Genomic DNA, 27,327 nt, shown 5'->3' with positions numbered 1-27,327 from the left:
TGCCTGCCCTTCATGCCTTCCACCGCCAACTCTCTTGGTTCTCCTGCCTAGGCCTCCACCGGACTGTTGTCCTCCACACTCTCACCTGCTCCTTCATACCCTCCGACTCTTTAAATGAATCTTCGTTCAAGAAAAGGTTTTTTATACCAATGCGTGGATTAGATTATGCATAATTGACACAGAACAGGGCTATCACTACTGTGTCTTTACCAAAAAATTATTTTTCTTGGTTCTTCTAGGTCACTGGTTTTCAACCTACCCATCAGGGCCACTAAGGTGGGTCACACACCCCTATATTACTGCCATTTGTTGCTACTTTTTGGAAACACCTGTTGCTACCACTCTCAGAAAGCAAGGATGCTGCACTGAAAGAATGGCAAGCAGAGCAGATTCCTTTTTAGCACAGGCAGGTTTACCCCTCTTTCCCATAAAAGCCTCTCTCCCCCTCTCTCTCCACTTCTCCTGGCATAGACTGGTCCAGCCTCCCTCACCAGTCAGCCTTCCAATGCTCTGTACTCAGTTGCAGCATGCAATCCCCCGTCTAACCAGTCAACCCATAATTCAGGTTCTTCCTCCTATCACATGACAGATGCCACATGGCTTTCTGTCATTTGCTTGCGGCATTACAAGTGTCCTGCTGCTGCCTGGGGACTGAAAGTGGGCCCTGGATCTAGAAAGATTAAACACAACTAGTCTAGCTTGCCCCTAACATATCAATTGTGGCTTATTTGCGTACCTGTGGACTGAAGTCCATGACATGCATGAAGCACCTCCTGAATTGGAGTGCACATGCATATGCGCACATTGGTATGGGGGGTGGGAAGAGTAAACAGGCTCACTGTGCTAACCTTGTATACTGAGAAATACTACAAACAATGTATAGAAATGACACAATTTGTGCCTCTTGTGATATTATTTTCTTTTGACCCCACTCGTCTCTTGGCCAGGGTGTGATGTCCAACATGAAGTGCCGTAAGGCTCCCTTTTTTCATCCAAACTTTGTTTGCAATTATTGGAGACTCTCCAGTATTACACTTCAAATTGAAGCTATTTTCAGGTATTTGAAAGGCCCGTTAAGAAATACCAGAGAAATAAAAGCCACGAGAATAAAAGCAGTCTTCTTGAGCAAAGAGTGAGAAGTGACCAGCTTCAAGTTACAAGCAGCCTAACAGGATCATGGCAAACCAACTCAGGAATATCTACAATTAGTTTCTGTATGGACCTTTATTATGCAAAAACATGTTACTTTTTAAACTTGCTTTCCCCACAGCCACACAACAGCTGGAGGAGCTCCTTTTACAAGGATCACAATGGCCTGAATCTGCTCAGGACTGTGGCATCATCCCAAGCTGAAACGGCTCTGATGGAAGAGCTATTTGTTCCATTTTGGAGCTGCACATGTATGGTGAGTTGGTCCTCTTCAGTCCTTTGAAAAGCAGTTCTCTGTGCAGCAGCAGGGAAAATGATTCAGCTCCAGGAACACAGAACCAACTAATTAACAACATAATGTATAGTTGGCCCTACGACACTACACCATGAGCAGGAAGATCTTGAAAGTTTACTTGTGGATGGATCGTGATCAAGGTTAGGAGAAACGGAAACGAGCAGAGGCAGACAGAAGGGAGGACAGAGGATACTATAGTGGAATAACCTGAATTAGAAAGGTATTCTGAGTCGAGGTTATTTTATGTGTTTGAAAACTGCAAAGCTGTTCAGAGGCACAGATACACCTACATCAGAGGATTCAGATGAAGAAGGCCAAAGAACTAAAGAAAAAGCTTTAGGTTAAAATCCCATAATGGGGTTTACTTCTATAACCAACTACATTCAGTGGATGTTACTTTGGCACTAGCATACACACATGGCCTTGTACACACATGTTGCCAAAAAAAAAAAACCTCACCAAAGAACGAAACATTTAAAAAAGTTATGCTACCAGTGGCTCTTTCACAACAATCTAGGTGTTGTTGTTTTTAACCTAGAGCCAAAATTCTAGCAAATTCTAAGCAACACAACCGGCTTTTTAAAAACAAAACAGAAATAAGAGTCAAACGCATAATACAATCCAGTTTGTCAAGACAGAATCTCTTGGTCCCGCCCAACAGCTGAGCATCGGACTGGGAAGGGGGGGTAAGTGCTCCGAGCTGCCTGGTCAGGCAGCGCAGAGGAGTTTAAAGACCCACCGCCCCCCTTCCCAGGACTCCCGGGAAGTGGGGCGGTGGGTCTTTAATTTGCTCTGCGCTGGGCGGCTGGGAGGGGCCTCCCGCCCCCAGCTGGCTGGCGGCGTCCCAGCCGGCTTCCAGGGTGGCCCGGCTCCGCACCCTGCTGCCGCTGCATTCGCTCTATAACACGCACTGACATTTCCCCTCACTTTTGAGGAGGAAAAAAGTGCATGTTATAGAGCGAAAAATACAGTATTTTCACTCTATCCAGATCTCATCTGGAACACTGTGCCCAGAGCTGAGTGCTACACTTTAAGCAGCATGTAGACAAACTGGACTAAGATCTAAGAAGGAAACAAAGATAGTTACAGGTTTAGAAAACAGAGGCTCTGACAGCAATGCTGATTCAATAAATATAGACAGATCATGAGAGGGAGGGAAGGAAGGGATAAGCCAGTGCTTGGCTCCCATGGGCCTTTCTTATATGCCCAGGATAGTGCTGATTGCCACTTTGGGATCAAGAAGGAATTTTCCTTCAGGCCAGACTGGCCCCAGGGATCCTGGAGGTTTTTTGCCTTCCTCTGAGTATAGAACAGGCATCACTGGGGGAATGGGGGGGGGGGAGCTGTGAACTGCCTGCATAGTGCAGGGGGTTGGACTAGATTACTCTTGGGTGCCCTTACAGCCCTGTTTCGGTGTTTCCGATACTTATAAATAGAATAGGCTGGGGGCAAGCACCAGGGAAGGCCTTGCAAGTTTCATGCCAGCATATGCTGCAAAAAGAATGCCAGACTATGTGGTCCCTTGGTCCAATCAGCACCCTGGAGGAAAGAGACAGACATGGCAAAGGCAGAAGCTAATTGGGTTGGGCAACATTTTCCGCCTCTGCTCTGAGCTGCTCTTGATTCTCCCAAGGCAACGCAGAGCGAAGATACACTGTCTTAAGGATTCCCTTCTTTCCCAGCCTTCTGCTTCTTTCCTTTCCAGATTCCAAGGCACAACCAATCAGCGTAAGCATGAATTCCACAACAGTGGGTAAAGTTACAACAGAGGTAGGGTGAGCAGAGACCAAATACCACTAACCAATTCATGCTCCCATGTTGAGCATCCAAATCAAGACACACATTTTCAATTTCTGTACCACCCAGGTGAAAAAGATAGGCAGCAGTGCCAACCAATAGTCTGGCATCAGCACTTAAAATGCTAGCGTAAACAGATACAATTGCAATCTACAACTTGCTCAGCCTCAGACTCTTAATACATAAATTAGCCCTCAAGCACTTAAGATAAACTTCAACAGATTTACAATTTACTTCCATTTATTATCCTACCTGATCTTGAGGTTTCTGGATGAAGCAATTACAAAGTCACACCCATATTTTACTCTAAAACTAAAGGTATAATTATTTCCTTTTTAGTGGTGCGATACGGAGGTCAAAAAACAACGGCTTGCCCATGATTGCTCAGTTAAGCACACCAGCTATCTAGTTCACCATGGTATGCATCTTATATTATTTTTGTTATTTATACGCCACAATGCATATCATTCTTAAAAAATTACATTTTATTGTATAAAAACATTAAAGTGAAAGTACAACAATTCTATTGTACTCTGCTAGAATGTGTTGTTTCCTTCTTAAGGATAGGCTAGACATGGTGATGTGCTATGTCACTGACAAAGGCAATGAACTTACACGTAAGTTAAAATGTACAAGATAAAGTGTATGTATACAGGAAGGACTACTAATACATTAGTAGTGCTGCATAGTGGTTAGAGTGCCGGACTAAGTCCTGGGATGACTGGGTTCAAGTCCTTCACTCAACCATGGAAGCCTGTCAGGTACCCTTGGGCCTGTCCCAGTCTCTCAGCCTAACTTTCCCTCACAAGGTTGCTGTTATAACTGGATTAAGTGGAGATGGGGATAACAATATGGAAAACTTGCTTTGGCTCCCCAGTCAGGGAGAAAAGTGGGATGCTAATATATTTGCAGAACTTCTGTAATCTTTGAGAACTCCTGGATGGCCAGTGCGTTGCCACAAGACTGGAGATGGTCAAATGGTGTTCCAACCTCCAAAAAGGAGGAAGCAAGGATCTAGGAAACTACAGACCCATCAGTCTGAATTCAATACCAAGGAAACTATAAAGAGGTCAGTCTGTAAGCACCTTCAAAACAATGCTATGATTAATAGAAGCCACTATGGATTTGAAACAATAAATCCAGTCAGGCTGTTCCTTTCCCTTTTTTAAACATTAGGGTTACTAGCAATGGATCATGGGAATGCTGTGAACGTATTGTACCTTGACAAGCAGGGGTTTCTGCAATGACTTGTGGGCAGCAATCTATTTTCCTCTCCATCTTCCTTCCCACACTTTCCCCTCCCAAACCTATCCCGTTTCTTCCTCTCCTCTCCACCTGCTAATCCATTTACATTTATTCCCCCATCTCTTCAGATCTCCCCCCACCCCACCCCCACCGGCAGCCTCATTTAGGGAAAAGTCTGGCCAAGTTGTGAAAGTCGTTCATTAGCAAGTCACTCAGGTCAGTTCTGTGCTGGCCAAGGTGCAGAGTGGTGAGACATCTGGGCAAGTTGTGCAGTGGACACCAGTGGCCTGGCTGACCAGAGCACTGGATGAGGTGAAGAGTGGCTACTGCTGGGCCCAGGTAAGCTGCATGCTAACAAGTTGCTCAGTTGCTGTCACTGGGCCCAGGAAAGTACTGCAAGTTTCACTGCACCGAATCACCTGGGCAAGATGTGTGGTACCTAATGCTGGACACAGCAGGGTAGTGTTGCCCAGGTATGTCATGAAGTGGCTGCCAGCAGCTCAACTGAGTCACACGAGTTGCATAGTAGTGAGTTGCCCGGGTCTGTCATAAGAATCAAAGAAAGGCCATGCTGGATCAGACCAAGGTCCATCTTCCAGCTATCTGTTCACACAATGGCCAACCAGGTGCCTCTAGGAAGCCCACAGCAGCATTCTCCTGCCTGTGTTCCACAGCACCTAATATAATAGGCATGCTCCTCTAATCCTGGAGAGAATAGATATGCATCATGACTAGTAGCCATTTTGACTAGTAGCCATGGATAGCCCTACCCTCCATGAACGTGTCCACTCCCCTCTTAAAGCCTTCCAAGTTTGGCAGCCATCACCACATCCTGGGGCAGGGAGTTCCACAATTTAACTATGTGTTGTGTGAAGGAATACTTCCTTTTATCTGTTTTGAATCTTTCACCCTCCAGCTTCAGCAGATGACCCTGCATTCTAGTATTATGAGAGAGAGAAAAGCTTCTCCCTGTCCAGTCTCTCTACACCATGCATAATTTTATAGACCTCACTGACTGTTGCTGGGCCTGGCTGAGTCATATGAGTTGTATTATAGTGATCTGCCCAATGGCTGCTGCTGGGCCTGGCCCTGGCAAGTTCTCCCTCCATCAGAGGACACAGCAGGAGATGGGGCAAGGCCCTTCGCAGGGTAGTTCTGTTCTCCAGGTCACCCTTACCTTTGACTGATAGAAACCAAAGTTTGAGAAACTTGCCAATATTGTTGTGAAATGGCCACCAAGACCTCGCGCTTCCCTCAGGTTTGCAGAAAAATCCCTGTCTTTCCCTGTCTCCATAGTGTAGATATTTTGATCCATACTCTAGGACACATAATGATTTCAGCAAAGCATTTGATAAAGACCCCCCCATGATATTTCTGTGATCAAACTGGTTAATTGTGGGCTAGATGATAGCCCAATCAAATGGATTTTCAGCTAGTTAGCAAAGAAAAACCTCTAAAATGCTCATCAGTGGCATTTTATCACTCTGGAAGCAGAGCTTGAGAGGGATGCTCCAGTGTGCTGTTCTGTGTCTGGCACTTTTCAATATTTTTATCCATAACTTGGATGAAAGGGTAGAGGAACTCCTTACCAAATTTACAGAGGGCACAAAACTAGGAGGGACAGCTAATACCTCAGAAGACAGTAATAAAGTTCACAATAATGTTTATAATTTCAGGCCAGCTTTTCTTCAACCTAACAATAGGAAATTTAGAGACAAAAAGCAAAGCCCTGCATTTATGTAAAATTACTCAAATGTACAGATGCCAGGTGGGAGACACCTGGCTTAACAGTGGCAACACAAACGGTCTTGGGATTTCAGTTGAGCATAAGTCAGCAATGTGATGGGGCTGCAAAAGCAGCTGATGCGATTTTAGGCTTCATTAATAGAAACCCGGTAACCAACTGCAGTATTATTTTCACTCTATCCACATCTTATCTGGAACACTGTGTCCAGAGCTGAGTGCTACACTTTAAGCAGCATGTAGATCTAAGAAGAAAACAAAGATTGTTACAGGTCCAGAAAACAAGTCCGATGAGGAAGAACTGGATATGTTTAGACTAAAAAAGAGAAATGGGGAGGGAGGGTGACCCCACTTTTCAAACTCTTGAAGAGGGCAAAGACCTGCTCTCCACTGCTCCAGTGGGCAAGTTCTAGATCCAACATAATCAAGCTGCAGAATATTCAACTGGATGTTAGGAGAACTGTTGAGTCTGCATTCTGTGTAGGCACAGAGACAATAAGGTGCTCCGTGTGATTAGCAGGAGCAAAGTCGTAAAACAAGCTTGTCACCTCCCTGGTGCAGAGTCATTAATTGCCATATCATCTTAGCCAGAGGAGTATGGTAGGCAGCCCTGAATCATATCTAAGACATTGTGCCTCAAGCAATCAAGATGACAGCAGACATTCTGGCAGACAGGAAGAGAGAAGCGGTCTTCTGGGGATGAGGAAAAGCAGAAAGTAACACTGGAGCTCCTTGAGGAAGGAAGCCATTTTTGCACATACCGTGAATAGGAAGAAGGGCCCATCATGCCTCAGGAGAGTAGCTATGAGCATACAATCCTGAGAAAGCAAGGGATGATACCAAAATACTGGCCCAAGGCAACGGATGAGATAAAATGGATTCAATTTAAATATCTGGATATCCTCGCTCTCATTTCCATCTTGAGAGATCAGTATAGTGCCAGGGAAAGAGGGCATGTGCTTATTCTGTTTCTTTTTTAATCATTTTTTAATGTTGTAAGTCACCTTTGAGTTACCCTAGGAAGAAAGTTGGGTAATAAATGTTTTAAATAAATAAAATACTCTAATTTAATCCTTGCTCAGTTTGTTGTGTTTGCCTATGCAGTTTGCACTTTTCATTTACGTGTTAAAATTTTTATTTTAAAATATGGTCAATCTCTGTAAACCTCATCAAGCTAGTTCAGTACTCAGTTACCAGGAAAAAGGGAAGAGTTAAGCTCTACTTTTCTAGAGATCTCACATAAGAGACATTAGGCCCCTCTATAACAATTTGGAGTGAGAAGGAGATGCAAAACTGCTGCTAAGATCTTTTAAGAGACTAAATACAAGAGGAACCTGGGTGGAGAACCTTAGGCTGGAAAAAAACTCTGAGAACTGATATGGTGGCAATGGTATACTATTGGGGGGGGGCAGGAGTGCAGAGTAGAAGAAAAAGAGCTTTGCTAGGGTCTAGGGCCTTGGGACCCAGGTTGGCTGAATAACTTGCTCATTCCCTGTGTTGCAGAAAGAGATGCTGGTGAAGCCTGTGTCACCAGAATCCTAATGGTGAGACTAGTTTGACAATGCCTAGGGAAGTGGGCTCTCCTATGCTGGAAATCTATCAAGAATGGACACCCATCTGTCAGAGATGCTCTAACTGTAGATTCTGTACACTGAGCACAAAGCTGGACTAGATGGCCTACAAGTAGGGTTGCCAACCTCCAAGTGGTAGCTGGAAATCTCCCACTATTACGACTGATCTCCAGGTGATAGAGATCAGTTCCACTGGAGAAAATGGCTGCTTTGGCCATTGGACGCCATGGCATTGAAGTCCCTCCCCTCCCCAAACCCCGCCCTCCTCAGGCTCCACCCCAAAAAATATCCAGATAATTCCCAACCCAGAGCTGGCAACCCTACCTACAAGGTACTTAAAATCAAAAGTATACCACTGAATTAGAGAAACAGAATCATAATTCCTAAATACAATTTTAACTTCTATAATTCATTAACCCAAGGCTTCATTTTTTGTACAAAAAAGGAAAACACCTGCATATTTCTTATTTCCCAGCCAGCTCCATCTCTTGATTTAAAAAGTCATTAACCAGATATGGAAATATTAAAACAATATTACAAAAGGAGAATGCAACAGAACACATACATGCATGCACAACTGGAAGCACCAGATCTTGTCTCAGAGAGCATGCATGTTGTATGTTCTTTGACACGTTCATCCCTGAAAAGAAAGGCATTCTCAAATGGGTAGAATATTAATGAAGCTTTAAACAATGAAGACCTGAGCAAAGCTTCAGGCTAGAACAAAGGTGTCCATTCTGTGAAACCAGAACATTCTAAAATTTGGGCTGCCTATTTCTAAAATAAGGGACAATCCTTCAAATAAGAATATCATAAATGGAGATGGAATAACTATCCTGGAATCACTTAAATTAGTGGATATCTCCTCCAGGCCTTCAAGTGGCAGCACTTTTGTTCTCTTGCCATGAACTCAATTGTCACTCACCTACGCTAAAATCCACAAGACCAGAAGAGAGTGCCAGCAAATTAAGGATACAAGTTCCTACCACTTAAAACAAAATCAATAGCTAGAATACCAACTTGTGGCAAAACAGTCCTCACTGTATCGTAACTGCATTGTGAGCTACAGTAAATTTTCTTTTGCTAAATGGAGTACCATTATTTTGCACAGCTAAGGAAGTGCTTCAGTTATGTCTTTATATGTCAGTTATGATGCTCCTCCAGGGCTTGCCTTGGAACTTCATAATGGGAAAAGGTATGTGCATTGCACAGGCTGGGAAGTAAAGAGCCCCTGGAAGGAAGAACAGGAAAGAGACAGATACACAGACAGATTTGTGTTGAGTTGAGGAAACCTACATTGACCTCAAAAGTGTTATGATTGCGTCAGAGATGACACTGAAGATTAAATTCCAAAAAGGTAGTATTTGAAGTCTGTAGGCCAAACTACATGATGGCATGAGATCCATGATCAATCTCCCAGATTTTTTTAAAGGGAAATACAGATATGTGTCTCGTGGAGGGGAAGTTGTGAATTTAATCACAGTAGCAACATTGGAAAACGGAGTGTCTAACTCCTTTCTCATCAGGTGTTTCTTTGATCACCCTTCAGTTGCTTTCCAACACATGGGAAGAAAAATTACCAGGGGGGGCGGGGAGATCAGCTAAAACGGTCCAGGGGAAAAGGTTAAACACTCCCTCCTCCAGTGCTGTTATGATTTAAATTGCAGCTCCCAGCAGTTGCTTTTAATTAAAATTCAAATCATTATGGGATTGGATCACAGGTCTCCCAGCTCACATCTGGTTTAGCCTTCCTGTCAGCAAGAGAACAACATTTGGTTTTGGATAGAAGAAAAGAGAAGGAATTCAGGGAAGTGCAAGAACCATCACAGAAGTTAATTTAAACACCGTCTAGGGAGAATGGATTTAGTAGCTCTCCCAGCCCTTGTAATTATAAAATTAATAAAGAAAATTAATTTCCAACAAGTATGACAATTTTTTAAATAAAACTGTTGTCAATAGCCAACCACTAGTAATGAATCATTTATATGACTCAATACCCAAAACACTATTTTTAAAATTATGGTGTTCTTATTCATTCAAAATAGTGGGTACCTCAATCAAAATCCAACTCTATGAGGTATTATTTAATACATTTATAGGTTATGTTGTGGGGTATATGACAATTTCCACTGATAATAAAAAAATAAACCAATTTAATAAAAATTGAAAGGGCCAGAAAATTAAATTCAATAATAGCTACCTCTTAAAACAATGGAACCACAATTCAATAGCAGGAAGAGGGGGAAAAACACCCTTCATCCAAAGATTCAGCCAAAAGAGAAAGCTTTATCCTGGTCAAGAGATTAGGCTAGATTGGGGGTTGCAGCAGAAAGAGGGAATTGGTGGAAATTACCCCACCTCTTCCCTTAGGAGAAACTTTAGTCTGGATCCAACCCCTACAGCTGAGCAGTTAAAGGTAAGCACCAGGTGCAAGCACCAGGTGACGTCACATCCCAACATTTACTAGGCAGACTTTGTTTACGGAGTGGTTTGTCATTGCCTTTGCCAGTTGTCTACACTTTACTCCCAGCAAGATGGGTAGAGCTGAGCAGTTACCACTCACTTTATCACCTTCCCCAAGGGGATCTATCTCACTAGTCAGCAGTTGTTTAAGTCATCTGGATCCCAAAAACACATCTTTACAACAGAGGGAATTTCCTCCTTGCTTAAAGAAGCATTAGCAACACCTAGACCTAGTTGGCTGCTGCCTCCTGACTTGCTGTCGAGAATCTAAATGGTTAATCATGCACCTCCAGGCAACATGTCCACATCCTAGGGCTGCAATGACTGAAATTCATCCAAGCAATTGCAAATCAACAGGGCTACAAATTCATTCTTGTCCGGAATTACTGAAAAAGTGGTTTCCAGATTATGAATATTTTGTCTTCACCTAACATACCACAGCAAGTTACAGGCCTACCCCAGTTAGTATCATAAGGACCAGTTGTGAAGCTTCCCCATGGGAGAATGGAAGAGCTCACAATGACAGCTTTGCGCAGACACAATGGTGGCTAAGAAACGGAGCCTTGGATACCTACCGTGAAGGCTCCTTCTCTCCTGAGGCGAAGGGCGTCTTGAGCAATGGGTTATTTTCCTTGATCCATCCGGGGAAGGCAGGACTAAAATCAAACTTCCTGTCTTCCTGGCAGGAAAATAGCCTGGAGCAACCCAGTTCCCGACTAACCTAGCTCATTGGATAGTAATTATAACCGAAAAACTGATAACATAATCAATCAGAACAGAACGTGCAAATAATGAGAACAGTATATGAGGGATAGGAAAGGGGAGGAGACCCACCATCCCTCAAGGAGAAACCTAATCTAGTCAGGACGGTTGTGAAAGTTAGGCCTGTGGCCTGTATCCTATGTTGACTGAAAACTAATCTCAATGCCCGCTGTATTTTTTGGGGGGGCAAGACGCCCTTCGCCTCAGGAGAGAAGGAGCCTTCACGGTAGGTATCCAAGGCTCCATTCTCCTCTGAGGCTCCAGGCGTCTTGAGCAATGGGACCTTCAAGAGCTCCCAAACGGGTGGGAAAATAAACTGCTTAAACCACCTGCTGTAACACCCTTCGTCCGAAGGATGCCTGAGCGGAAGACCATGTATTGATTTTGTAATGTTTAATAAAGGAAGATACTGTGGACCAGGTTGCTGCTCTACAAATTTCTTCTAGTGGAGCCTGTTTGTTAAATGCAGCCGTGGTTGCCGCGCTACGCAGGGAATGAGCGGTTATGCCTTCTGGAACTGGTGTGCCAGTGGCCTTATAGGCTTCGATGATACAGAGTCTGAGGGTATAACTGATAGCTGCTGCTGACATGCGCTTACCTCTGTTAGGGTTGGAAATACCTATAAACAGGTAATCCGATTCCCTGAATTCTACTGTTCTACTGATAAATATCTTAAGGGTTCTCCTAAGATCTAAAGAATGCCATGCGCGCTCTTTGGCGCAGGAGGGCTTTGGACAAAAGGAAGGTAAATTAATTTCTTGAGATGAGTGAAAGGAAGAGTTTACTTTTGGGCGAAAGGTCGGATCCGGTCTTAAGACCACTTTATCCCTGTGAAACACACAGAGACCTTCCCTGATAGACAAGGCCTAATTTCCGAAATCCTTCTAGCAGAGGTGATGGCTACTAAAAATAGGACCTTCATGCGCAGGTACTTTAAGGGTACTGAGTCTAATGGTTCGAATGGGGCAGATGTCAGTGCGTTAAGAACCAAATTAAGGCTCCAAGATGGGAACCTATGTGAAACCGGTGGTTGGGTTTGTGACACCCCTTTCAGAAAGGCTACTATATGCTTGTGTCTGGATATAGACATCCCTTCTAAGTTTGGAATTACCGTGGCGATTGCAGCTATTTGCCTTCTCAAAGTAGAAGCTGATAATTTAAGCCTTACTCACTCTTGGAGGAACTCAAGGACCCCTTGCACGCCTGGGTTTAATGGGTCGATCTTTTTTCTCCATGCCCAGCGTGCGTAAGCTTCCCAAGAAGCATTGTAAATGCGCTGGGTACTTGGACGCCGCGCTTCCATAATAGTCTCTATGACTTCCTGTGAGTAACCCTTATCTAAGAGGAGTCCCCGCTCAATAGCCATGCGGTTAAGCAAAACCATTCGGTGAACTAGTGGCCCCTGTCGAAGAGTTCCCCATTGGGATGGGATTTTCCATGGTTCCTGTATTGACATCTGTAGGAGAGTCGCAAACCACGGTCTGCGTGGCCAATAGGGGGCAATGAATATGACCTTGGCTCTTTCTTTTTGAATCTTTCTTAGCACCTTTGGAATTATTGGTAGTGGGGGAAAGGCATACATCAGTCCCGCTGGCCATGGGCTGAGTAGGGCATCTGTTCCTTCCGCCATCTGGTGGAAGTAGCGGGAGAAGAATCTTGGAACTCTTTTGTTTTCGCCTGAGGTGAATAAGTCTACTTGCGGTATACCGAATTTGGAAGTAACGAGATGAAAGGCATCTGTTTCTAGGGACCACTCTCCCTCGTCTACAGTTTGGCGGCTGAGCCAGTCCGCTTGTATGTTGAGGGCTCCCTTTATGTGTTCCGCTCTGATCGAGTGTAGGTGTGTCTGTGCCCAGGTGAACAGTGCCACTGCTTCCTGGTGCAGGGAGGATGATCTTGTCCCTCCCTGCTTGTTGATGTGTGCCTTTGTAGTGGTGTTGTCGGTCCTCACGAGGACATGATGACCTCGGAGGGACTCGGAGAATTCTATTAGGGCTAGTCTGACTGCCCTTAGTTCCAGAATGTTGATGTGAAGTTTTGTCTCGTGTGGTGACCAACGCCCCTGGGCTATGCGCCTGTTGAGTGTGGCACCCCATCCCTCCAGACTGGCGTCTGTGAACACTTGTAATGGTTCGTCGTGGATGTAGTGACTGGGCCTTTGCAGATTTGTCTTGTGTGTCCACCAAAGCAGGCCCTGTTTTGTTTTCTGGGTAAGAGGGACCAGTTTGTCCCTTTTCCTGGCTATATCTTTCTGAAAGAGCCTTAATAACCATTGAAGAGGTCTTGAGTGAAGGCGTGCCCAAGGGACCACTGCTATGCACGAGATCATCAGTCCCAGGAGTTTCGCCAGTCGCATTAGGCGAGCTGACCTTGATTTGATGAGAACTGATGTCAAGGTGGTGATCTTGGAAATTCGCTCTGGTGGGAGAGATAAGGTGTTTGCCTGAGAGTCTATTCTGACCCCCAAGTGGATCAGGGATTGGGATGGTGTGATGGAACTCTTTTTTAAATTGATCAAGTACCCATGTTGTTGGAGAGATTGCATTACTGTGGATGTATGTTGGAGAGAAAGGACTCTGGATTGGGAACAGATCAGGATGTCGTCCAAATACGGATGTATCTGGATTCCATCCTGCCTGATGGCCGCTATGATGGTGACAAGGATCTTTGTGAAGACCCTCGGGGCGGAAGCCAAACCGAATGGTAGGGCTCTGAATTGAAAGTGGGATTGGCCAATTGCAAACCTCAGAAAGCGTCTGTGATGTGGATGGATAGGTACATGCAGGTACGCTTCTGTTAAGTCTACTGCTGTCATAAATGTGTTTGGACGTAAGGATTCCACAATAGAACGGAGCGTTTCCATTCTGAAGTGTTTGCGAATGATCTTCCTGTTTACGTATTTGAGATCCAAAATGGCTCTCCAGTCCCCATTTTTCTTCGGGACGGTGAAAAATATAAACTCCCTGATGTCTCTCCTGCATGGGTACTTGTTCTATGGCCTTGATATGTTGGAGATGGTGAATGGCCCTGAGTGTTCTGTCTCTTTTCTCCCTCTTGAGGGAGATTGGAGAGTAAATGAAACGGTCTCGTGGTTTGTGTGAGAATTCCAGAAGATAACCATTGGTTATTATCCTGGAAACCCAGCTGTCGGGATTGGAGGCCAGCCAGACCTGCTTGAAAAACTGAAGCCTCCCCCCTATGCCCATGGGTTGGGCGTCACTGTGTGTTGATTTTGGGGAACTTGTCCCCTTTATCGGCTCTGTTGGTGTGTTGAGGTCTTTGGAATCGGCCGCCTCTGCGGAATGAACAGAAGTTAGTGGTCCATGATCCTCTCTTATAGTCTGCCCTGCCCCTATTAGAGGGGCGAAAGGAACGAAAGGGCTGGTAAGTAGCAGACCTCTGCTCTTTACGTAACTGTCGGGGCATAACGTGTTTTTTATCTTTTGTTTCAATCAATATTTTTTCCAATTTTTCACCAAATAGTTTCTCCCCTTGAATGGGATAAGCCATAAGGGTGGTTTTAGCCCTAAAATCCGCTGGCCACGCTCTTAACCAGAGGGCCCGTCTGACGGCGGTAATTGAGGCCATGGAGCGAGCAGAGAAGGAAATAGAGTCTAAAGAGGCATCCGCCATTAGACTTACTGCGCTTAAGACTCTCTCTAGCCCGCCAATGACCCTGATGTTATCATCAGGAACCAATTGGATCAATTTCTTGACCCAAAGAAAGGAGGCTCTCGCAAATATAGACATGGTGGCATTAGCCTGAATAGATAAGGCAGCAGCCTCATGGGCTTTCCTGGTAAGGGAGTCAGACTTTCTGTCAAGCTGGTCCCTCAGTGTACCCATACCATCCTCAGGCACGAGACCAGGATTCTGTAAATCGGCTACTGGTGCGTCCACAAGGGGTACCTTAAGTAAAGACATGGCATGTGGTGCCAATGAATATAGCTTCTTAATCGCCGGAGGCACCTGTTTTGTGGCCGAAGGGTTATCCCATTCTTCCCTAACTGTTCTAGAGAACAGGTCAGGAAAGGGAACCAAATTGTTGGGAGCTTTCTTACGTGGAAAACATTCCTTAACCCCTTGTTTTAGTTTAGGCCCGCTTTCCTCTGGAGAGGTGTCCTCTTCATTTAAATCTAAGGCTAGGATTGCCTTAGCCAGTAAGGATTGGTAGTCATCCCCATTGAAAAGCCTATTAGGTTGTTCATCAGAGTGTGAGGAGTCCTCATCGGAATCAAATTCGCCCTCCTCTAGCTCTGGATCTGACTCAGTAGACAAGGTAGATTCTAATTGTCTAGATTGGAATTCAGGGCCCTTGGATTTTAATGCAGCCTTGGTGGGCCACTGCTTTGGAGCAGGGGGCTGAGGCTGAACCTGAATAGGGATCATCTGACTTGGGCCTGGAAGTCCCCCTGGATTGTCACTAAAAGCCTGAACAGAAGAATTGGGAGGAGAACCCATGGGGGGGAGAGGAGGAGGGGGGACCGCCCATGGGAAGGGGGGGGAATCCTGCATTGGTAAGCTTGGAAAGCTTGCCATTGTCTTTGCAAAGCATAATTAATCATATCATCCGTTTCTTGCTGAGTAAAATGGCGAATTCCCACCTCTCCATGAGGGGGGGGTTCGTTACCAACTCCAGGCCTGGAGGAATCATCCACTGGAACAGGGGAGACAGCCGCGGGAGGAGTTGCGGGTGCTCTTTCAGGCGCAGATATAGGGGAAGAATGAGGCTTCTTTCCCCCTTTCGCCTTGTGGCCGATCACTTTAGAAGAACCTGCAGGCTTGGGGCCGCGTTTCTTCTTCCCGGGTCCGTATCTTGCCGGCGCGGATTTTCGCGCCCTTTTTGGAGCTGCCTGCAGCGGCTCAGGCTCCGCGCTTTCCAGCGCGTCCTCCGGTTCATTCCCTAAGGGCTCGCTATTGCGGCCGTTGGGAGTATCGAGAGGGGCTTTGGCAGATTGTACCAGACCTAGCTGGTAATCCTCCACCGACAAATCGTCCTCCCGAGGCTTAATGGAGTTGGCCATCTTGGATCGCTCCCCCGATCTCCTCAGCAAAAAACAAACCCCGTCAAAAGGCAGAAAACACACACAGGGGAGGCCGGGAGGGTAGAGAGTAAGAGAGGTTTAGGAAGATAGAATTATAAGATTTTAGACAGGAAGGAAGAGAAGCAAATACTGAACTACGTTGACTAAGCACAGAGCTAAGTCAGAAACCTACTTTCCCCATACGAAGGCAGGAGGAAACTGGGTTGCTCCAGGCTATTTTCCCGCCAGGAAGACAGGAAGTTTGATTTTAGTCCTGCCTTCCCCGGATGGATCAAGGAAAATAACCCATTGCTCAAGACGCCTGGAGCCTGAGAGGAGAATAGGCAGTTTTCATTGCCATTATTGGCACATGGTCAGCATGAATATGGACTGCAACCAGTAGTCATAAGATTTATCTGCTTGTGGTCGTCACCTGCCTACTTGCTTCATTATCCTCAACTCATCAGTAAACCAAGGAAGTGAATGGGCTCTAAAGACTGGTAAAGGTCATATAAGAGTGGACTTCCGGTAGAGAGCTGATCCCAGCATCATGTCCCCCAAGATCTCTCGAGGGAACCAAGTGGCATTCTGAACTGGCCCCCCCCCTCAAAAGCCCCGACTCCGATCCTAAATAGTGGATCGGAATGCAGGCAACCCCCTGCTGCCGAAGAAGAGCGGTTTGACATCCACCCCCCTCCCACAAGAGCTGCTTGATAAGGAGGGTCGGTTGAAGTCCCGCAGGCCAAGGAGGAACTCCACCGCCACGAATCACAGGCAGTGATCTCCTCTATCTTTCACCGAACAAACTAATAACAGAGAACCCGATTTCCAACATCTGAGTAAGTTACATGAACTCCCTTTTGTCAACTAATCCGATTCTGAATGACTGGAATCTTTTTAAAATTGGCTAAAGACTCTGCACCCCTTCACCCAGGATTCTAAGTGATCTTCCGACTAAAAAGACTATTAAACTAAAAACTGAATTAGCAGGCAAACAAAACAATCGGAAAGAACTGAGTGGCATAAATAGCTACCAATCGGCAGCTGCGGCGTAGAAGGGGAGAGAAGAAATCTTTCGCTTTCGATTCTCCATTCCTTTACCTCGGGAAAGTCCTCCAGCCACATTTTCATTCAGGAAGTGGCTTCTCTAGGAAAACAAGAAACCATAGTGGGCTGTTGGGCCGGATGTGCCCCACTCAGTGTAGCAGCAAAATAAATCCTACCTTCTTTAATCATGTCCTGAAACACTTGCCTTGACATTCCACTTAAGGCCAGACATTTCCCTCAGTGGCTAATAATTGTCACAGCTCTGAATTCAGTGTACTAAAATGAACATATGCAGTGTTACAGACTATCTGAAGCAAAGCTGGAGAGTTCTTGAGAGACAGAGGGAGCTTGTGAAGAGAACAACAGAAGAGACATTCTACTTGATTGACAACCAGCCAGGATCCAGAAACAAGAGAGGTCCAAGGGTAGCCCAAAGTAAAAGGATGAAAGCACTTTTAATGGTCTATTACTAGGCAGCCAAATCCATAGCATCATTGATCAGAAAGAGCAGGGGAGTTGGAATGCAGCAGGTCACAAACCCCAACTGATGAGCAGCGGGCAACACAAAAGCCTGAAAAAGGAGGTGAACTCCAAGTTCTAGTATTTTGGATAGGGAATGACGTGCCCTGCCCATCTGCTAACAATAAAGATGCATGGCTCTTTAAGTCTGCCTAAGCACTGTCCATTCCATCTCAGTGTGTGCCCTTGCCCCACATTTGATATAATAAAAAGAAGGCCCCTTTAAAAATCTAGACACACTCTTATCAGGTTTGCAGACAGCTTCTCTAAAACTATTGGAAAGGTTTTCAGAGTGTTGAGAGGTCCCACTGAAGCTTACAAGGAAGTAATGCCACTTCTTCTAATCCAGCAATTCTTAACGTGGGCCATTTGCCCTCCTCAGGGGGTGACTGACAAATCTTAAAGGGGCACTCAGAATTAGGGAGAAGGGTAAAAAGGAAGGCATTCAGAACTTTAGGCAGGCCTCTTCTCCACGTGCAATGGTTTTTGACATAAAACAAGATAAAAGAAAAGTTGTCGGATACTGCTGACCCCAATCTGAGAATAAGCTAAAAAGTGCAAGCACTGCGTCATTCCTGACCCATGGGGTGACGTCACATCCCGACGTTTACTAGACAGACTTTGTCTACGGGGTGGTTTGCCAGTGCCTTCCCCAGTCATCTCCCCTTTACCACCAGCAAGCTGGGTACTCATTTTACCGACCTCGGAAGGATGGAAGGCTAAGTCATCCTTGAGCCGGCTACCTGAAACCAACTTCCGTCAGGATCGAACTCAGGTTGTGAGCAGAGCAGTACTGCTGCTTACCACTCTGCGCCACAGGGCTCTTCCAGATTGCTGACCCCAATCTGAGAATAAGATGCAAGTCCCTAAATTTCTTCCCTGGGACTCAAGTAAACAGGAATCAAACCTAACATCAAGAAGTTCACAGACAGACATCTGGCACAAGGAACAAGTTTTCTTTGGCTCTAGGAACCAGACTCATTTTTCAGTATTCAGAGTTTCATATATTACTATTTTCTAATTATTATTACCACAAAATCTAATCCTAACCTCTACACAGTTTCTCATAATTTTATTAAAGCTATGGCAAAAGTGCTGTATATAATACAGGGATAACCCTGGTTGTCATGGCTACAACAAAAAAGCTAACCCCTCCCTAGCCTAACTTCTCCCACATTTCTGGTAATTCCATTAAAGCTCCATTTAATTGAGTATTGGAGGTGATATAGAAAACAACTGGTTAAGAAAAGATTTCATTCATCTATGCTGGATGGTGCAAAAATCACAAATAAACAAGCAATGACTAGAATGTTATGCACACGTATCGTTATGCCATACAACAAAATATATTTTTATGTCAATAAGCTATACACTTTTCATTGAGAAATGCTGCAATAGAACCACGGCTAAAAATAATGGGCACCACAGTGAAATTTTTAGGCGCTATGGCAATCTGGTGCCTGGAATTTGTCATGCCCTGCACCAACGAGATAAGCAAAAATCCTCAAATAGTTTGCAGAGCAACAACTTTTAAAAAATGGCTATTTCCAGATATAGGTACTCTGAGAACTGTGGTGCATTATAGATATTTCCATATCCTAGCTTTATATACTTTAAAAAGTAAGAAAAGCTAACTACAGCCATCATAACAAACAAACAATTAATCCTTCCTCCTTGCACTTTTCCTTTCCAGCTAGCCCAATTCACCGTATAATTGCAGGTGAAAAAGCTGAGAATTTATATACTGACATATTTTGAATGGAACATGGTTATAGCAATGGCTGCTTTCTACTATGAACTCTTCTAGGAGACGGAAAGAAAAGCCACACATTATTTAAACTTTTTCCATCTGTGTCATCTCCCACCCACAAAAATATATCAGAAACCATGCATCTACAGACTAGGAAGTAAAAGTACCACAGTCAGACAAGCAGAAAACTCTGCACGTACATACAAGCCACCTACCCCATTTAGCTCTGAGCCCTATCTCCTACGTTTGGCAATAATAATGGTTACTTTTAGGTTTCTTCAGCAGCAGTGCCAGTCAGAATGTAGGGCATTTGTGTTAGCTGTGCTATATTGATGGCTTCTTAAGAATTCTGAGAAGTTAATAATTCTATTGCCCTGACCTGGGTGGCCCAGGCTAGCCTGATCTCGTCAGATCTCAGAAGCTAAGCAGGGTCAGCCCTGGTTAGTATTTGGATGGGAGACCACAAAGGAATACCAGGGTTGCTGTGCAGAGGAAGGCACTGGCAAACCACCTCTGTTAGTCTCTTGCCACGAAAACCCCAAAAGCGGTCGCCATAAGTTGGCTGCGACTTGACGGCACTTTACACACACAATAATTCTATTATTTTTTTTAAAGCTTCTGCCACACACGGGCAGTAAGTTTTTAAAAATGACTACAGATCAGAAACAAGGAGTAAGACCCTAAACTGTATGTTTTCATTTACACTATAGGTCTCTATTTTGTTTCCTATGCCATGCTATTTAGCATCTACATGAAACCACAACAAGCCGTCAAAGAGAGTAGGAATACATAGGGAACTTCTCTACTACTTTTCATTTTAAAAAAATTACAATAAATGAATTCAGTCAGTCAGTCGCCCTACAGGCCATTTATAAACAGAATAAAAACAGATAAAAAACATTAATATAAAATTAATTATCTACAGAGGAAGGCACTGGCAAACCACCTCTGTTAGTCTCTTGCCATGAAAACCCCAAAAGGTATCTACATAAAATCTCTCTGTACATCACTCATTCTAATATATCTAACGGATTAATGAATCAGAGGAGGGCTAATAAATCAGCTGTGACTTGACGGCACTTTACACACACACACGCACAAGAAACTGAAGCTTGATTCATATATGATGGAGGCCGCTGACTGCATATTTCAGGTGACCATAGAGATAGTACCTAATCTGCTTTTGATGGGGTTTCAGTGTCCCTAAAAGTTGAGGATCATAGTTTAGACGTACTAATAGATCCAACCCTTATTCTCGGTGATTAGGTGGCTTTTACAGCATGAAGTAGCATAGTTTGCCCTCCTGGATAAAAAAAAAAAAGCATTGCCATAGTTATCCATTCTTTGGTATCTTTCAGAATAAAGTACTGCAATGCAAAGATGCCTTTGAAGAGTGTTTGGAAACTTCAGCTGGTTCAGAATACTATGAATTGTTTAACATGACTCACTGGTATGTTCTGGTGGTGTTTTATGATTGCCAGTGAATTCCCATTCGTTTAATGTTTTGACCCATACAACTTTAAACAGCTTGAGATCAGGGTATCTGAAAGACTGCTTTTCCCATTTGCATCTCACCGCACATTAAGCTCTACCTTTGGAGACAATGTTCAGAATCCCCTTGCTTTCAAATATCAGGCAGGTAACAACTGGAAATAGAACCTTTTTCTGTGGTGGTACCCTATTAGAACATCTTCCCCTAAAACATTAGCATGGCTCAAACTTTACTGTCTTCTAGTCACCAAGCCAAAATGATTTATTTGGGGGATAATTCTGTTGCTGGTGCTTTAACTGATTAGATGATGTAACTTTTGTATCATGTCGGGTGTTACTGTTTATTTCAAATGTCTGTAAGTGGTGTAGGAGGCTTGAAACACAGAGTTGGGATATGAAAGTTTTAAATGCATAGATGGAAAATTGAAGTAAGGAAACAGTCATCTTGAATTTCCCATTAGGGCCTCAATTCCTATTTTAGCACATAGGAATAAATGTTGACACCTGCAGAGTTAAGCAAAGGCTTGGCATTGCTAGTTGATGCCACAGCTGTAAAGCATATGATACAGATGCAAAGGAAAGGAGCTGATATTACACTATAGGACCCATTCCTAAATAATGCAAAAATATGATTAGTTTGGCTTTCTGGAGTATTTAATCTTTACCAAATAAAGACTCACCATTATTCCCTCTATGAAATGCAACAAGTCTAATGTCACCTAATACATGCAGTCTAGATAAAAATTACTAGGTAAAATGGAGAAGGGAAAATGCACTTCATTTTCTTTTCAGAAAAAAAAATGCAGAAGAGAGATGTAACAGGGGTTGCTAAACAAATGCAACTTCTTACACTCGACAAAAATTTTATGCACACTATTAACCAGAGGACAACATCATCTTATTGACGCTATTGGTGTCAATTCTACTGTTAGAAAAACTAATCCAAATATGTACCACAAATAATTCTTATATTATAAAACAAAAGCTCCAATTTCCTCAATGCAACACTCATCAGTCTGTCACAATTTCCAAGACAAACTGTGCATACAGATCACAGAACAGTGTGCAAGCATATGTAGAAGAACTCACACTGCTGTCAACAAGAAGAACTAGACTGTAAAATAATTCAGATTATCAGAACTACTCACAACCACATTATGATAGAACAATTTGCTTGAATTTTAACTATCATTCTCATTAGTATACTGGATCCCCAAAGCAATAGAATGCTATCATTAACTTCACAATTATAGCACCAGGTTTCATATCCCTAACATATATTACAGCATTATATTTCACCTGTGTGTGAAGGCTTTAACTGATAGCCTGCTGTTGTTTCTTAATAAACTTCTTTAAAACTATTACAACCTGAACACAGACAACAGTGTTCAAATAAGTTAAAACTGTAAATAGGAAAGCATTTCTCAAGCACTGTAATACTTTCAAGTTTAGGGGTGCGTCTCATGCGTGATGGCTTAACACACAACAGATCCACTCTTGAACTATTTGCGACACGCGTGAGTATTAGACAGAATGGAGAAAAGACACTGAACATATTTAATTTTACATTCACTTAACTGACCAGCGCAAGCTCTGCGTGAAATATCTTAGAACCTGGAAAAAAATCTGAATTTGCATCCTATAATATGTCCAAGAAAACAGGTTTTTATCTTAGAAGGGCACACAGTTAGGGTTACCACTACAGTATTTTAAGGCCATCAGCTCTTGGTCCACATTTTTTTTTTTACATCAAGTCACAGCTGACTTACGGTGACCCTGTAGGCAAGAGACATTCGGAGGTGGTTTGCCACTCCGTGTCATGCCCCTGGTATTCCTTGGAGGTCTCCCATCCAAATACTTGCCATGGCCGAGGCTGAGAGTGTGTGACTGGTCCAAAGTCACCCAGCAAGCTTCCGTGGCATGAGTGGGGATTCGAACCTGGTTTTCCCAAGTCCTAGCCTGACACCCTAACCACTACACCATGCTGGCCACAATGCTGATAAATAATTCTACCTGGATTCTGAGCCAGTACCAAGAAGGGCTGAAACTCAAAGCACAATGACTAGGAAGGAGCCATCACTAAAATTTATTTTCTTGTAAACACACTTGGGATAGGGGCTTTTAGATTTTATTGCAGTTTAGTGGCATAGTCCCCCTCACCATGTCTAAGATCTACAGATAAGCCCTTGACAAAATAGCAAGAAATAATAGGAATTTTAAGGGGAGTACTTTCCATAGAAACACCACTGTTGAAAAAAGAAAGAGATGTGTAAGCATATAAAGATCTTATGGCATTATTTCACCTATGCCACAGAAACAGCCAAGAGAAAGTAGTAGCACCCATGACAACTTTATACATTTTGAATGTCAGTAAGCATGCCACAGTCAGATATTATTAAGAAGTAAAGGATGCTAGGAAAAACAAACTGTGCAGTCAAACCAGTATGTCCCAATTACCTCCATGAAAGAATTAAATTCTGTTGAAAGAGATGAGTGGGCAACCACATCCACAGCACAGGATGGCAGGGGAGGAACTGGGGAAGATCCTGCTAGCTAGGTGGGCGGCTGAATAACATCTTGCTGAGTTTGTTCTCTGCTGCTCTGTTCATAGGTAAACATGCCCAGAGGTGCAAACTGAAGAGCTCTTGTCCTTCAGTGCACAAGCACCCAACATTTCATTAAAAAGTTATGGTCCCATTCTTATCTCAGGTATTGCCTCACATCCAACAATAAGAATGAAAAACATATTCAACGCCATCACAACTGTTCAGCAAAGATGACCAAGAACAATCAAACCTCAACGTTCTAAAGCCACCAACCTGAATAATAAAACAATCAACGGCTTTAACATACTTTAATTTCAGTTCAGTTTTTAAAGAGCTTTAATAGATTCTGCAACACCCTGGTCTTAGTCATGTAAATCCTATTCAGTTTTTTCTCTACCATGAGAAGGCCACCTTCCCCTTCCTTTTAAGCAGCATACCAAAACAACTCTGTGGCTTTGAAAGAGAAGGGGGACACATCACTTAAGGATCATGTATATTGCCTTGTATATTTGTGTATTTTTAGCTGCTCATAATTTAATTGGTAATTTATAATTGGCTATTTTGTGCTTTCATTCATTGGAACTGATTTGGTTAGCCCCTTTAAACACTTTTTAGTAGAAAGGCAGGATATAAATATTTTAAACATTAGGATTGCAGATTAAGCTGTTTCACTTTACATATACTGTGTGTGTGTGTGTGTTAAGTGCCGTCAAGTCGCTTTCGACTCATGGCGACCCTATGAATGAAAGTCCTCCAAAATGTCCTGTCTTGACATATACTGTACATATCCTTAAAGGAACACATGAAAACATTTGAAAAGCCATTCATCAGTCACAACAGTACTTCAGCCCACAGGCTTATTCCTGTATACATGTACATTTAATTTCAAGTAAATTTCAAATAAATTGCTCTTACCTGTATATCCTGCCCACCAGCCCCACGATGCCACCATAGCTAAAAGCCATTTAAATAATACTCCTTCAATATACCAGAACCGTTTACTATCCAACAATCGGAGAGGTTGCAGTACTATTAAATATAGAACGTAGGACGGAATAGCAACAAGGTTATTAGCAACCATGAAGCCAAATCTTAAGAGTGCTTTCAGAAACATACAGCCCGCCCTTCGGGCCTTTTCTAAAGTCACAGCCATTCTCTTCACACTGGGGTCGGTAGTCTTTTCCTAAAGGATAAGAAAGAGAGAAATTATTCAACACAAAGAACATTGCTTTCTTCTTACTAACAACTAACAGGCTTTACTTTAAACAAAGGGCTGTTTACTCTGAAAGTGTCCAGTCACTGTTACAAAGGACGGGCCTATTTCACACACATGCCCTTCATATGTGAATATCATCATACAAAGTTCTCTTATACCAAGTTAGATCATTGGATCATCTCGCTCAATATGGTCTATCCTGACTCGCAGCACATCTCCAGGGTAGAGGTATCCTTCCCAGCTGCCTGAGATCATTTAGCTGGAAATGCCAGAGACTGGTATGCACTCTTCTACTAAGCCACAACACCTCAATTAAAAGTTATATCTGTCTTTGCCATCTTCAGCTGAAAGAGATGTCTTAACCTTTCATCCTAACCTGCTACACAGAATACAACCAACCTTACTTTAAAAGTGCCCCAAAAAGCCACAGAAAACTACCAATGAGAATTACTAGTGTTAATTGCCAGTGTATGCTTATACAAATTAAAAGGAACCCTCACAACCCCCTTCACTACAAACTAGAGATTTTTGTTGTTCTTTACTGACAATAGTCAAAAAGGGCAAGAGTCCAGTAGCACCTTAAAGACTAACAAAAATATTTTCTGGTAGGGTATGAGCTTTCGTGAGCCACACATATATATGACAATATATAACGAAGTGAGCAGACTATATGTTGAGTACATCATTACTCAGTCTTGTAAGAGGCTAGCAGAACAACAAGTTCCCTTTGCTTAAACAACATTGGAATGTGACCAAAGGACGGTTTGAGGAAAAGAATCCCCCCTGCTTTTCCCCACCAAGGAATGAGTGGTTTGTCATAGGTCACACCAACAGCTGAGAGATATTTAAGCTCTTCTATAGTGCTAAAACAAGAACAAACATGGGCAGCCAACAGGCAACTATGGAAACATGAACAGAATGTCTGAAGAACTGGGATTGCTTATGTAGATTACAAGTGAAATAAAGCCATATTAGGTGGCAGTAGGGTAAAATAGAAAGAAATAGGGGGAGGGGATAAATATATAGAACAATTATTTTTTTAAATAAATTTTTTAATTTTCTTGATTTAAAATATCAACATATAAAACAATATCCAATGTTAAAGAGTAATAGTAACACTAAAGAATCAAATATTACTAAATTAACCACAAATTGACTTCCCCCTCTCCCATCTAAAAATAAATTGTATAAACTTTTGCTAACGGAACTAATCCCAATACTATTTTAATTAATATATTCTTGTCCTATCTAACATTATTAGATCAATACCTAATATAAAATTGATAAAAAGCGTAAATAAGGAATTAGATCAAACATATAGAACAATTACTGATTGGAAATGGGTAGCTGAAAGGGGAGGGAAGCCTAAAGAGGAAAGGGATGTAAAGAGAGGGAACACTAAGGCCGCTGCGTATTGGGATAAATTGGCAAAAATTGATTTTATAGGTATAGTTAAGGAATTATAGATTAAAGTGTTGTTAATAAGTTAATATAATAATATATATTTTTATATATTATATATTATATGTTAATAAGTAAATATAATAATATATATTGGTTCTTGTAGGTTATCCGGGCTGTGTAACTGTGGTCTTGGAATTTTCTTTCCTGACGTTTTGCCAGCAACTGTGGCAGGCATCTTCAGAGTAGTAACACTGAAGGACAGTGTCTCTGTCCTTCAGTGTTACTCCTCTGAAGATGCCTGCCACAGCTGCTGGCAAAACGTCAGGAAAGAAAATTCCAAGACCACGGTCACACAGCCCGGATAACCTACGAGAACCAATGAACTCTGACCGTGAAAGCCTTCGACAATATAATAATATATATTTTTAATTACTGTTGCAACACCACTCCGGAAGTCCCAGGGTGGAGGGCACAAAGGTGGGTGGTGGAGACTTGGGCGCTATATATTTTATAAAGGATAGTTTATTATGTGTTAGCAATGGAGGTAATAGTGCTCTTTGTGTGATTTTGTGTGTGTGTGTATATATATGTGTGTGTATATATGTGTGTGTGTGTGTATAAACAAAAATTTTATATATATATATTTATAATATATAAAAATATATAAAATATATATATGTATAAAACATATATATATATATATAAACAAAAAGTGTGTGTGTGTATATATATACACACACACACACACTTTTTGTTATGTTTTTTTGTATTGAATTATTTTATTTTTGTTTTACTTTTTGTCTACTTATAAAAAGGAATAAAAAATTATTTTAAAAAAAAAGAGGCTGTAGATGAGAGGGGAAATCACGAGGAGGAAACTAGAGGGATACAAGACGAATCACAAGGCTGAGTCCAGCCAACCGGACGGCTCCACTCACCTCCTGCTGCGCAGAGGGAAGGCGGCGGCAGGGCCGGGGGAGCTGGGCCCGGCGGCGGGGGGGGCGGCGGCGGGGGCGGCGGGGGCGGCGGGGTGCGCCCGGGTCGGCGGCTGCTGGCGTTGGAGGAGGAGGCGGCGGCAGTAGCGGCGGCGGCAGTAGCGGCGGCGGCAGCAGCTCTGGCGGGAGGGCGGCGGGCTCATGGACACGGAGGTGGCTGGCCCGGCCCCAACGTAACGGGCTGGGAGCGCTCGGCGGCTCCCTATTTCCTCTGCAGCTGCCTGCGGGGAGAAAGGCGGGCTGGGAGTGACCCGGCGAGGAGCGGCATCGGCGGCGGCGGCCCCGGGATCGGAAGCGCCAGCAAGGCGGT

General features: G+C 43.3%; 1 protein-coding gene across 1 annotated transcript in view; it reads right to left on the bottom strand.

Moving 5' to 3' along the window:
- Nucleotides 1–26,976, bottom strand: part of LPGAT1 (lysophosphatidylglycerol acyltransferase 1) — a 75,566-nt gene extending 48,590 nt beyond the window's left edge. Inside the window, exons 1-2 of the mRNA XM_056853828.1 lie at nt 26,961–26,976; nt 24,318–24,585 (exon numbers count right to left, since the gene is read on the bottom strand). Of these exons, the coding sequence (XP_056709806.1) occupies nt 24,318–24,555 (238 nt within the window). The 5' untranslated portion in view covers nt 24,556–24,585; nt 26,961–26,976. The remainder of the gene's footprint in view (nt 1–24,317; nt 24,586–26,960) is intronic.
- Between the last annotated feature and the right edge of the window lie 351 nt (nt 26,977–27,327).

The sequence above is a fragment of the Euleptes europaea genome, chromosome 7, assembly GCF_029931775.1.
Source record: "Euleptes europaea isolate rEulEur1 chromosome 7, rEulEur1.hap1, whole genome shotgun sequence".
Lineage (NCBI taxonomy): Eukaryota > Metazoa > Chordata > Lepidosauria > Squamata > Sphaerodactylidae > Euleptes > Euleptes europaea.
Note: the sequence above shows the minus strand (reverse complement) of the source record. Positions and strands in the feature narration are given on the sequence as shown.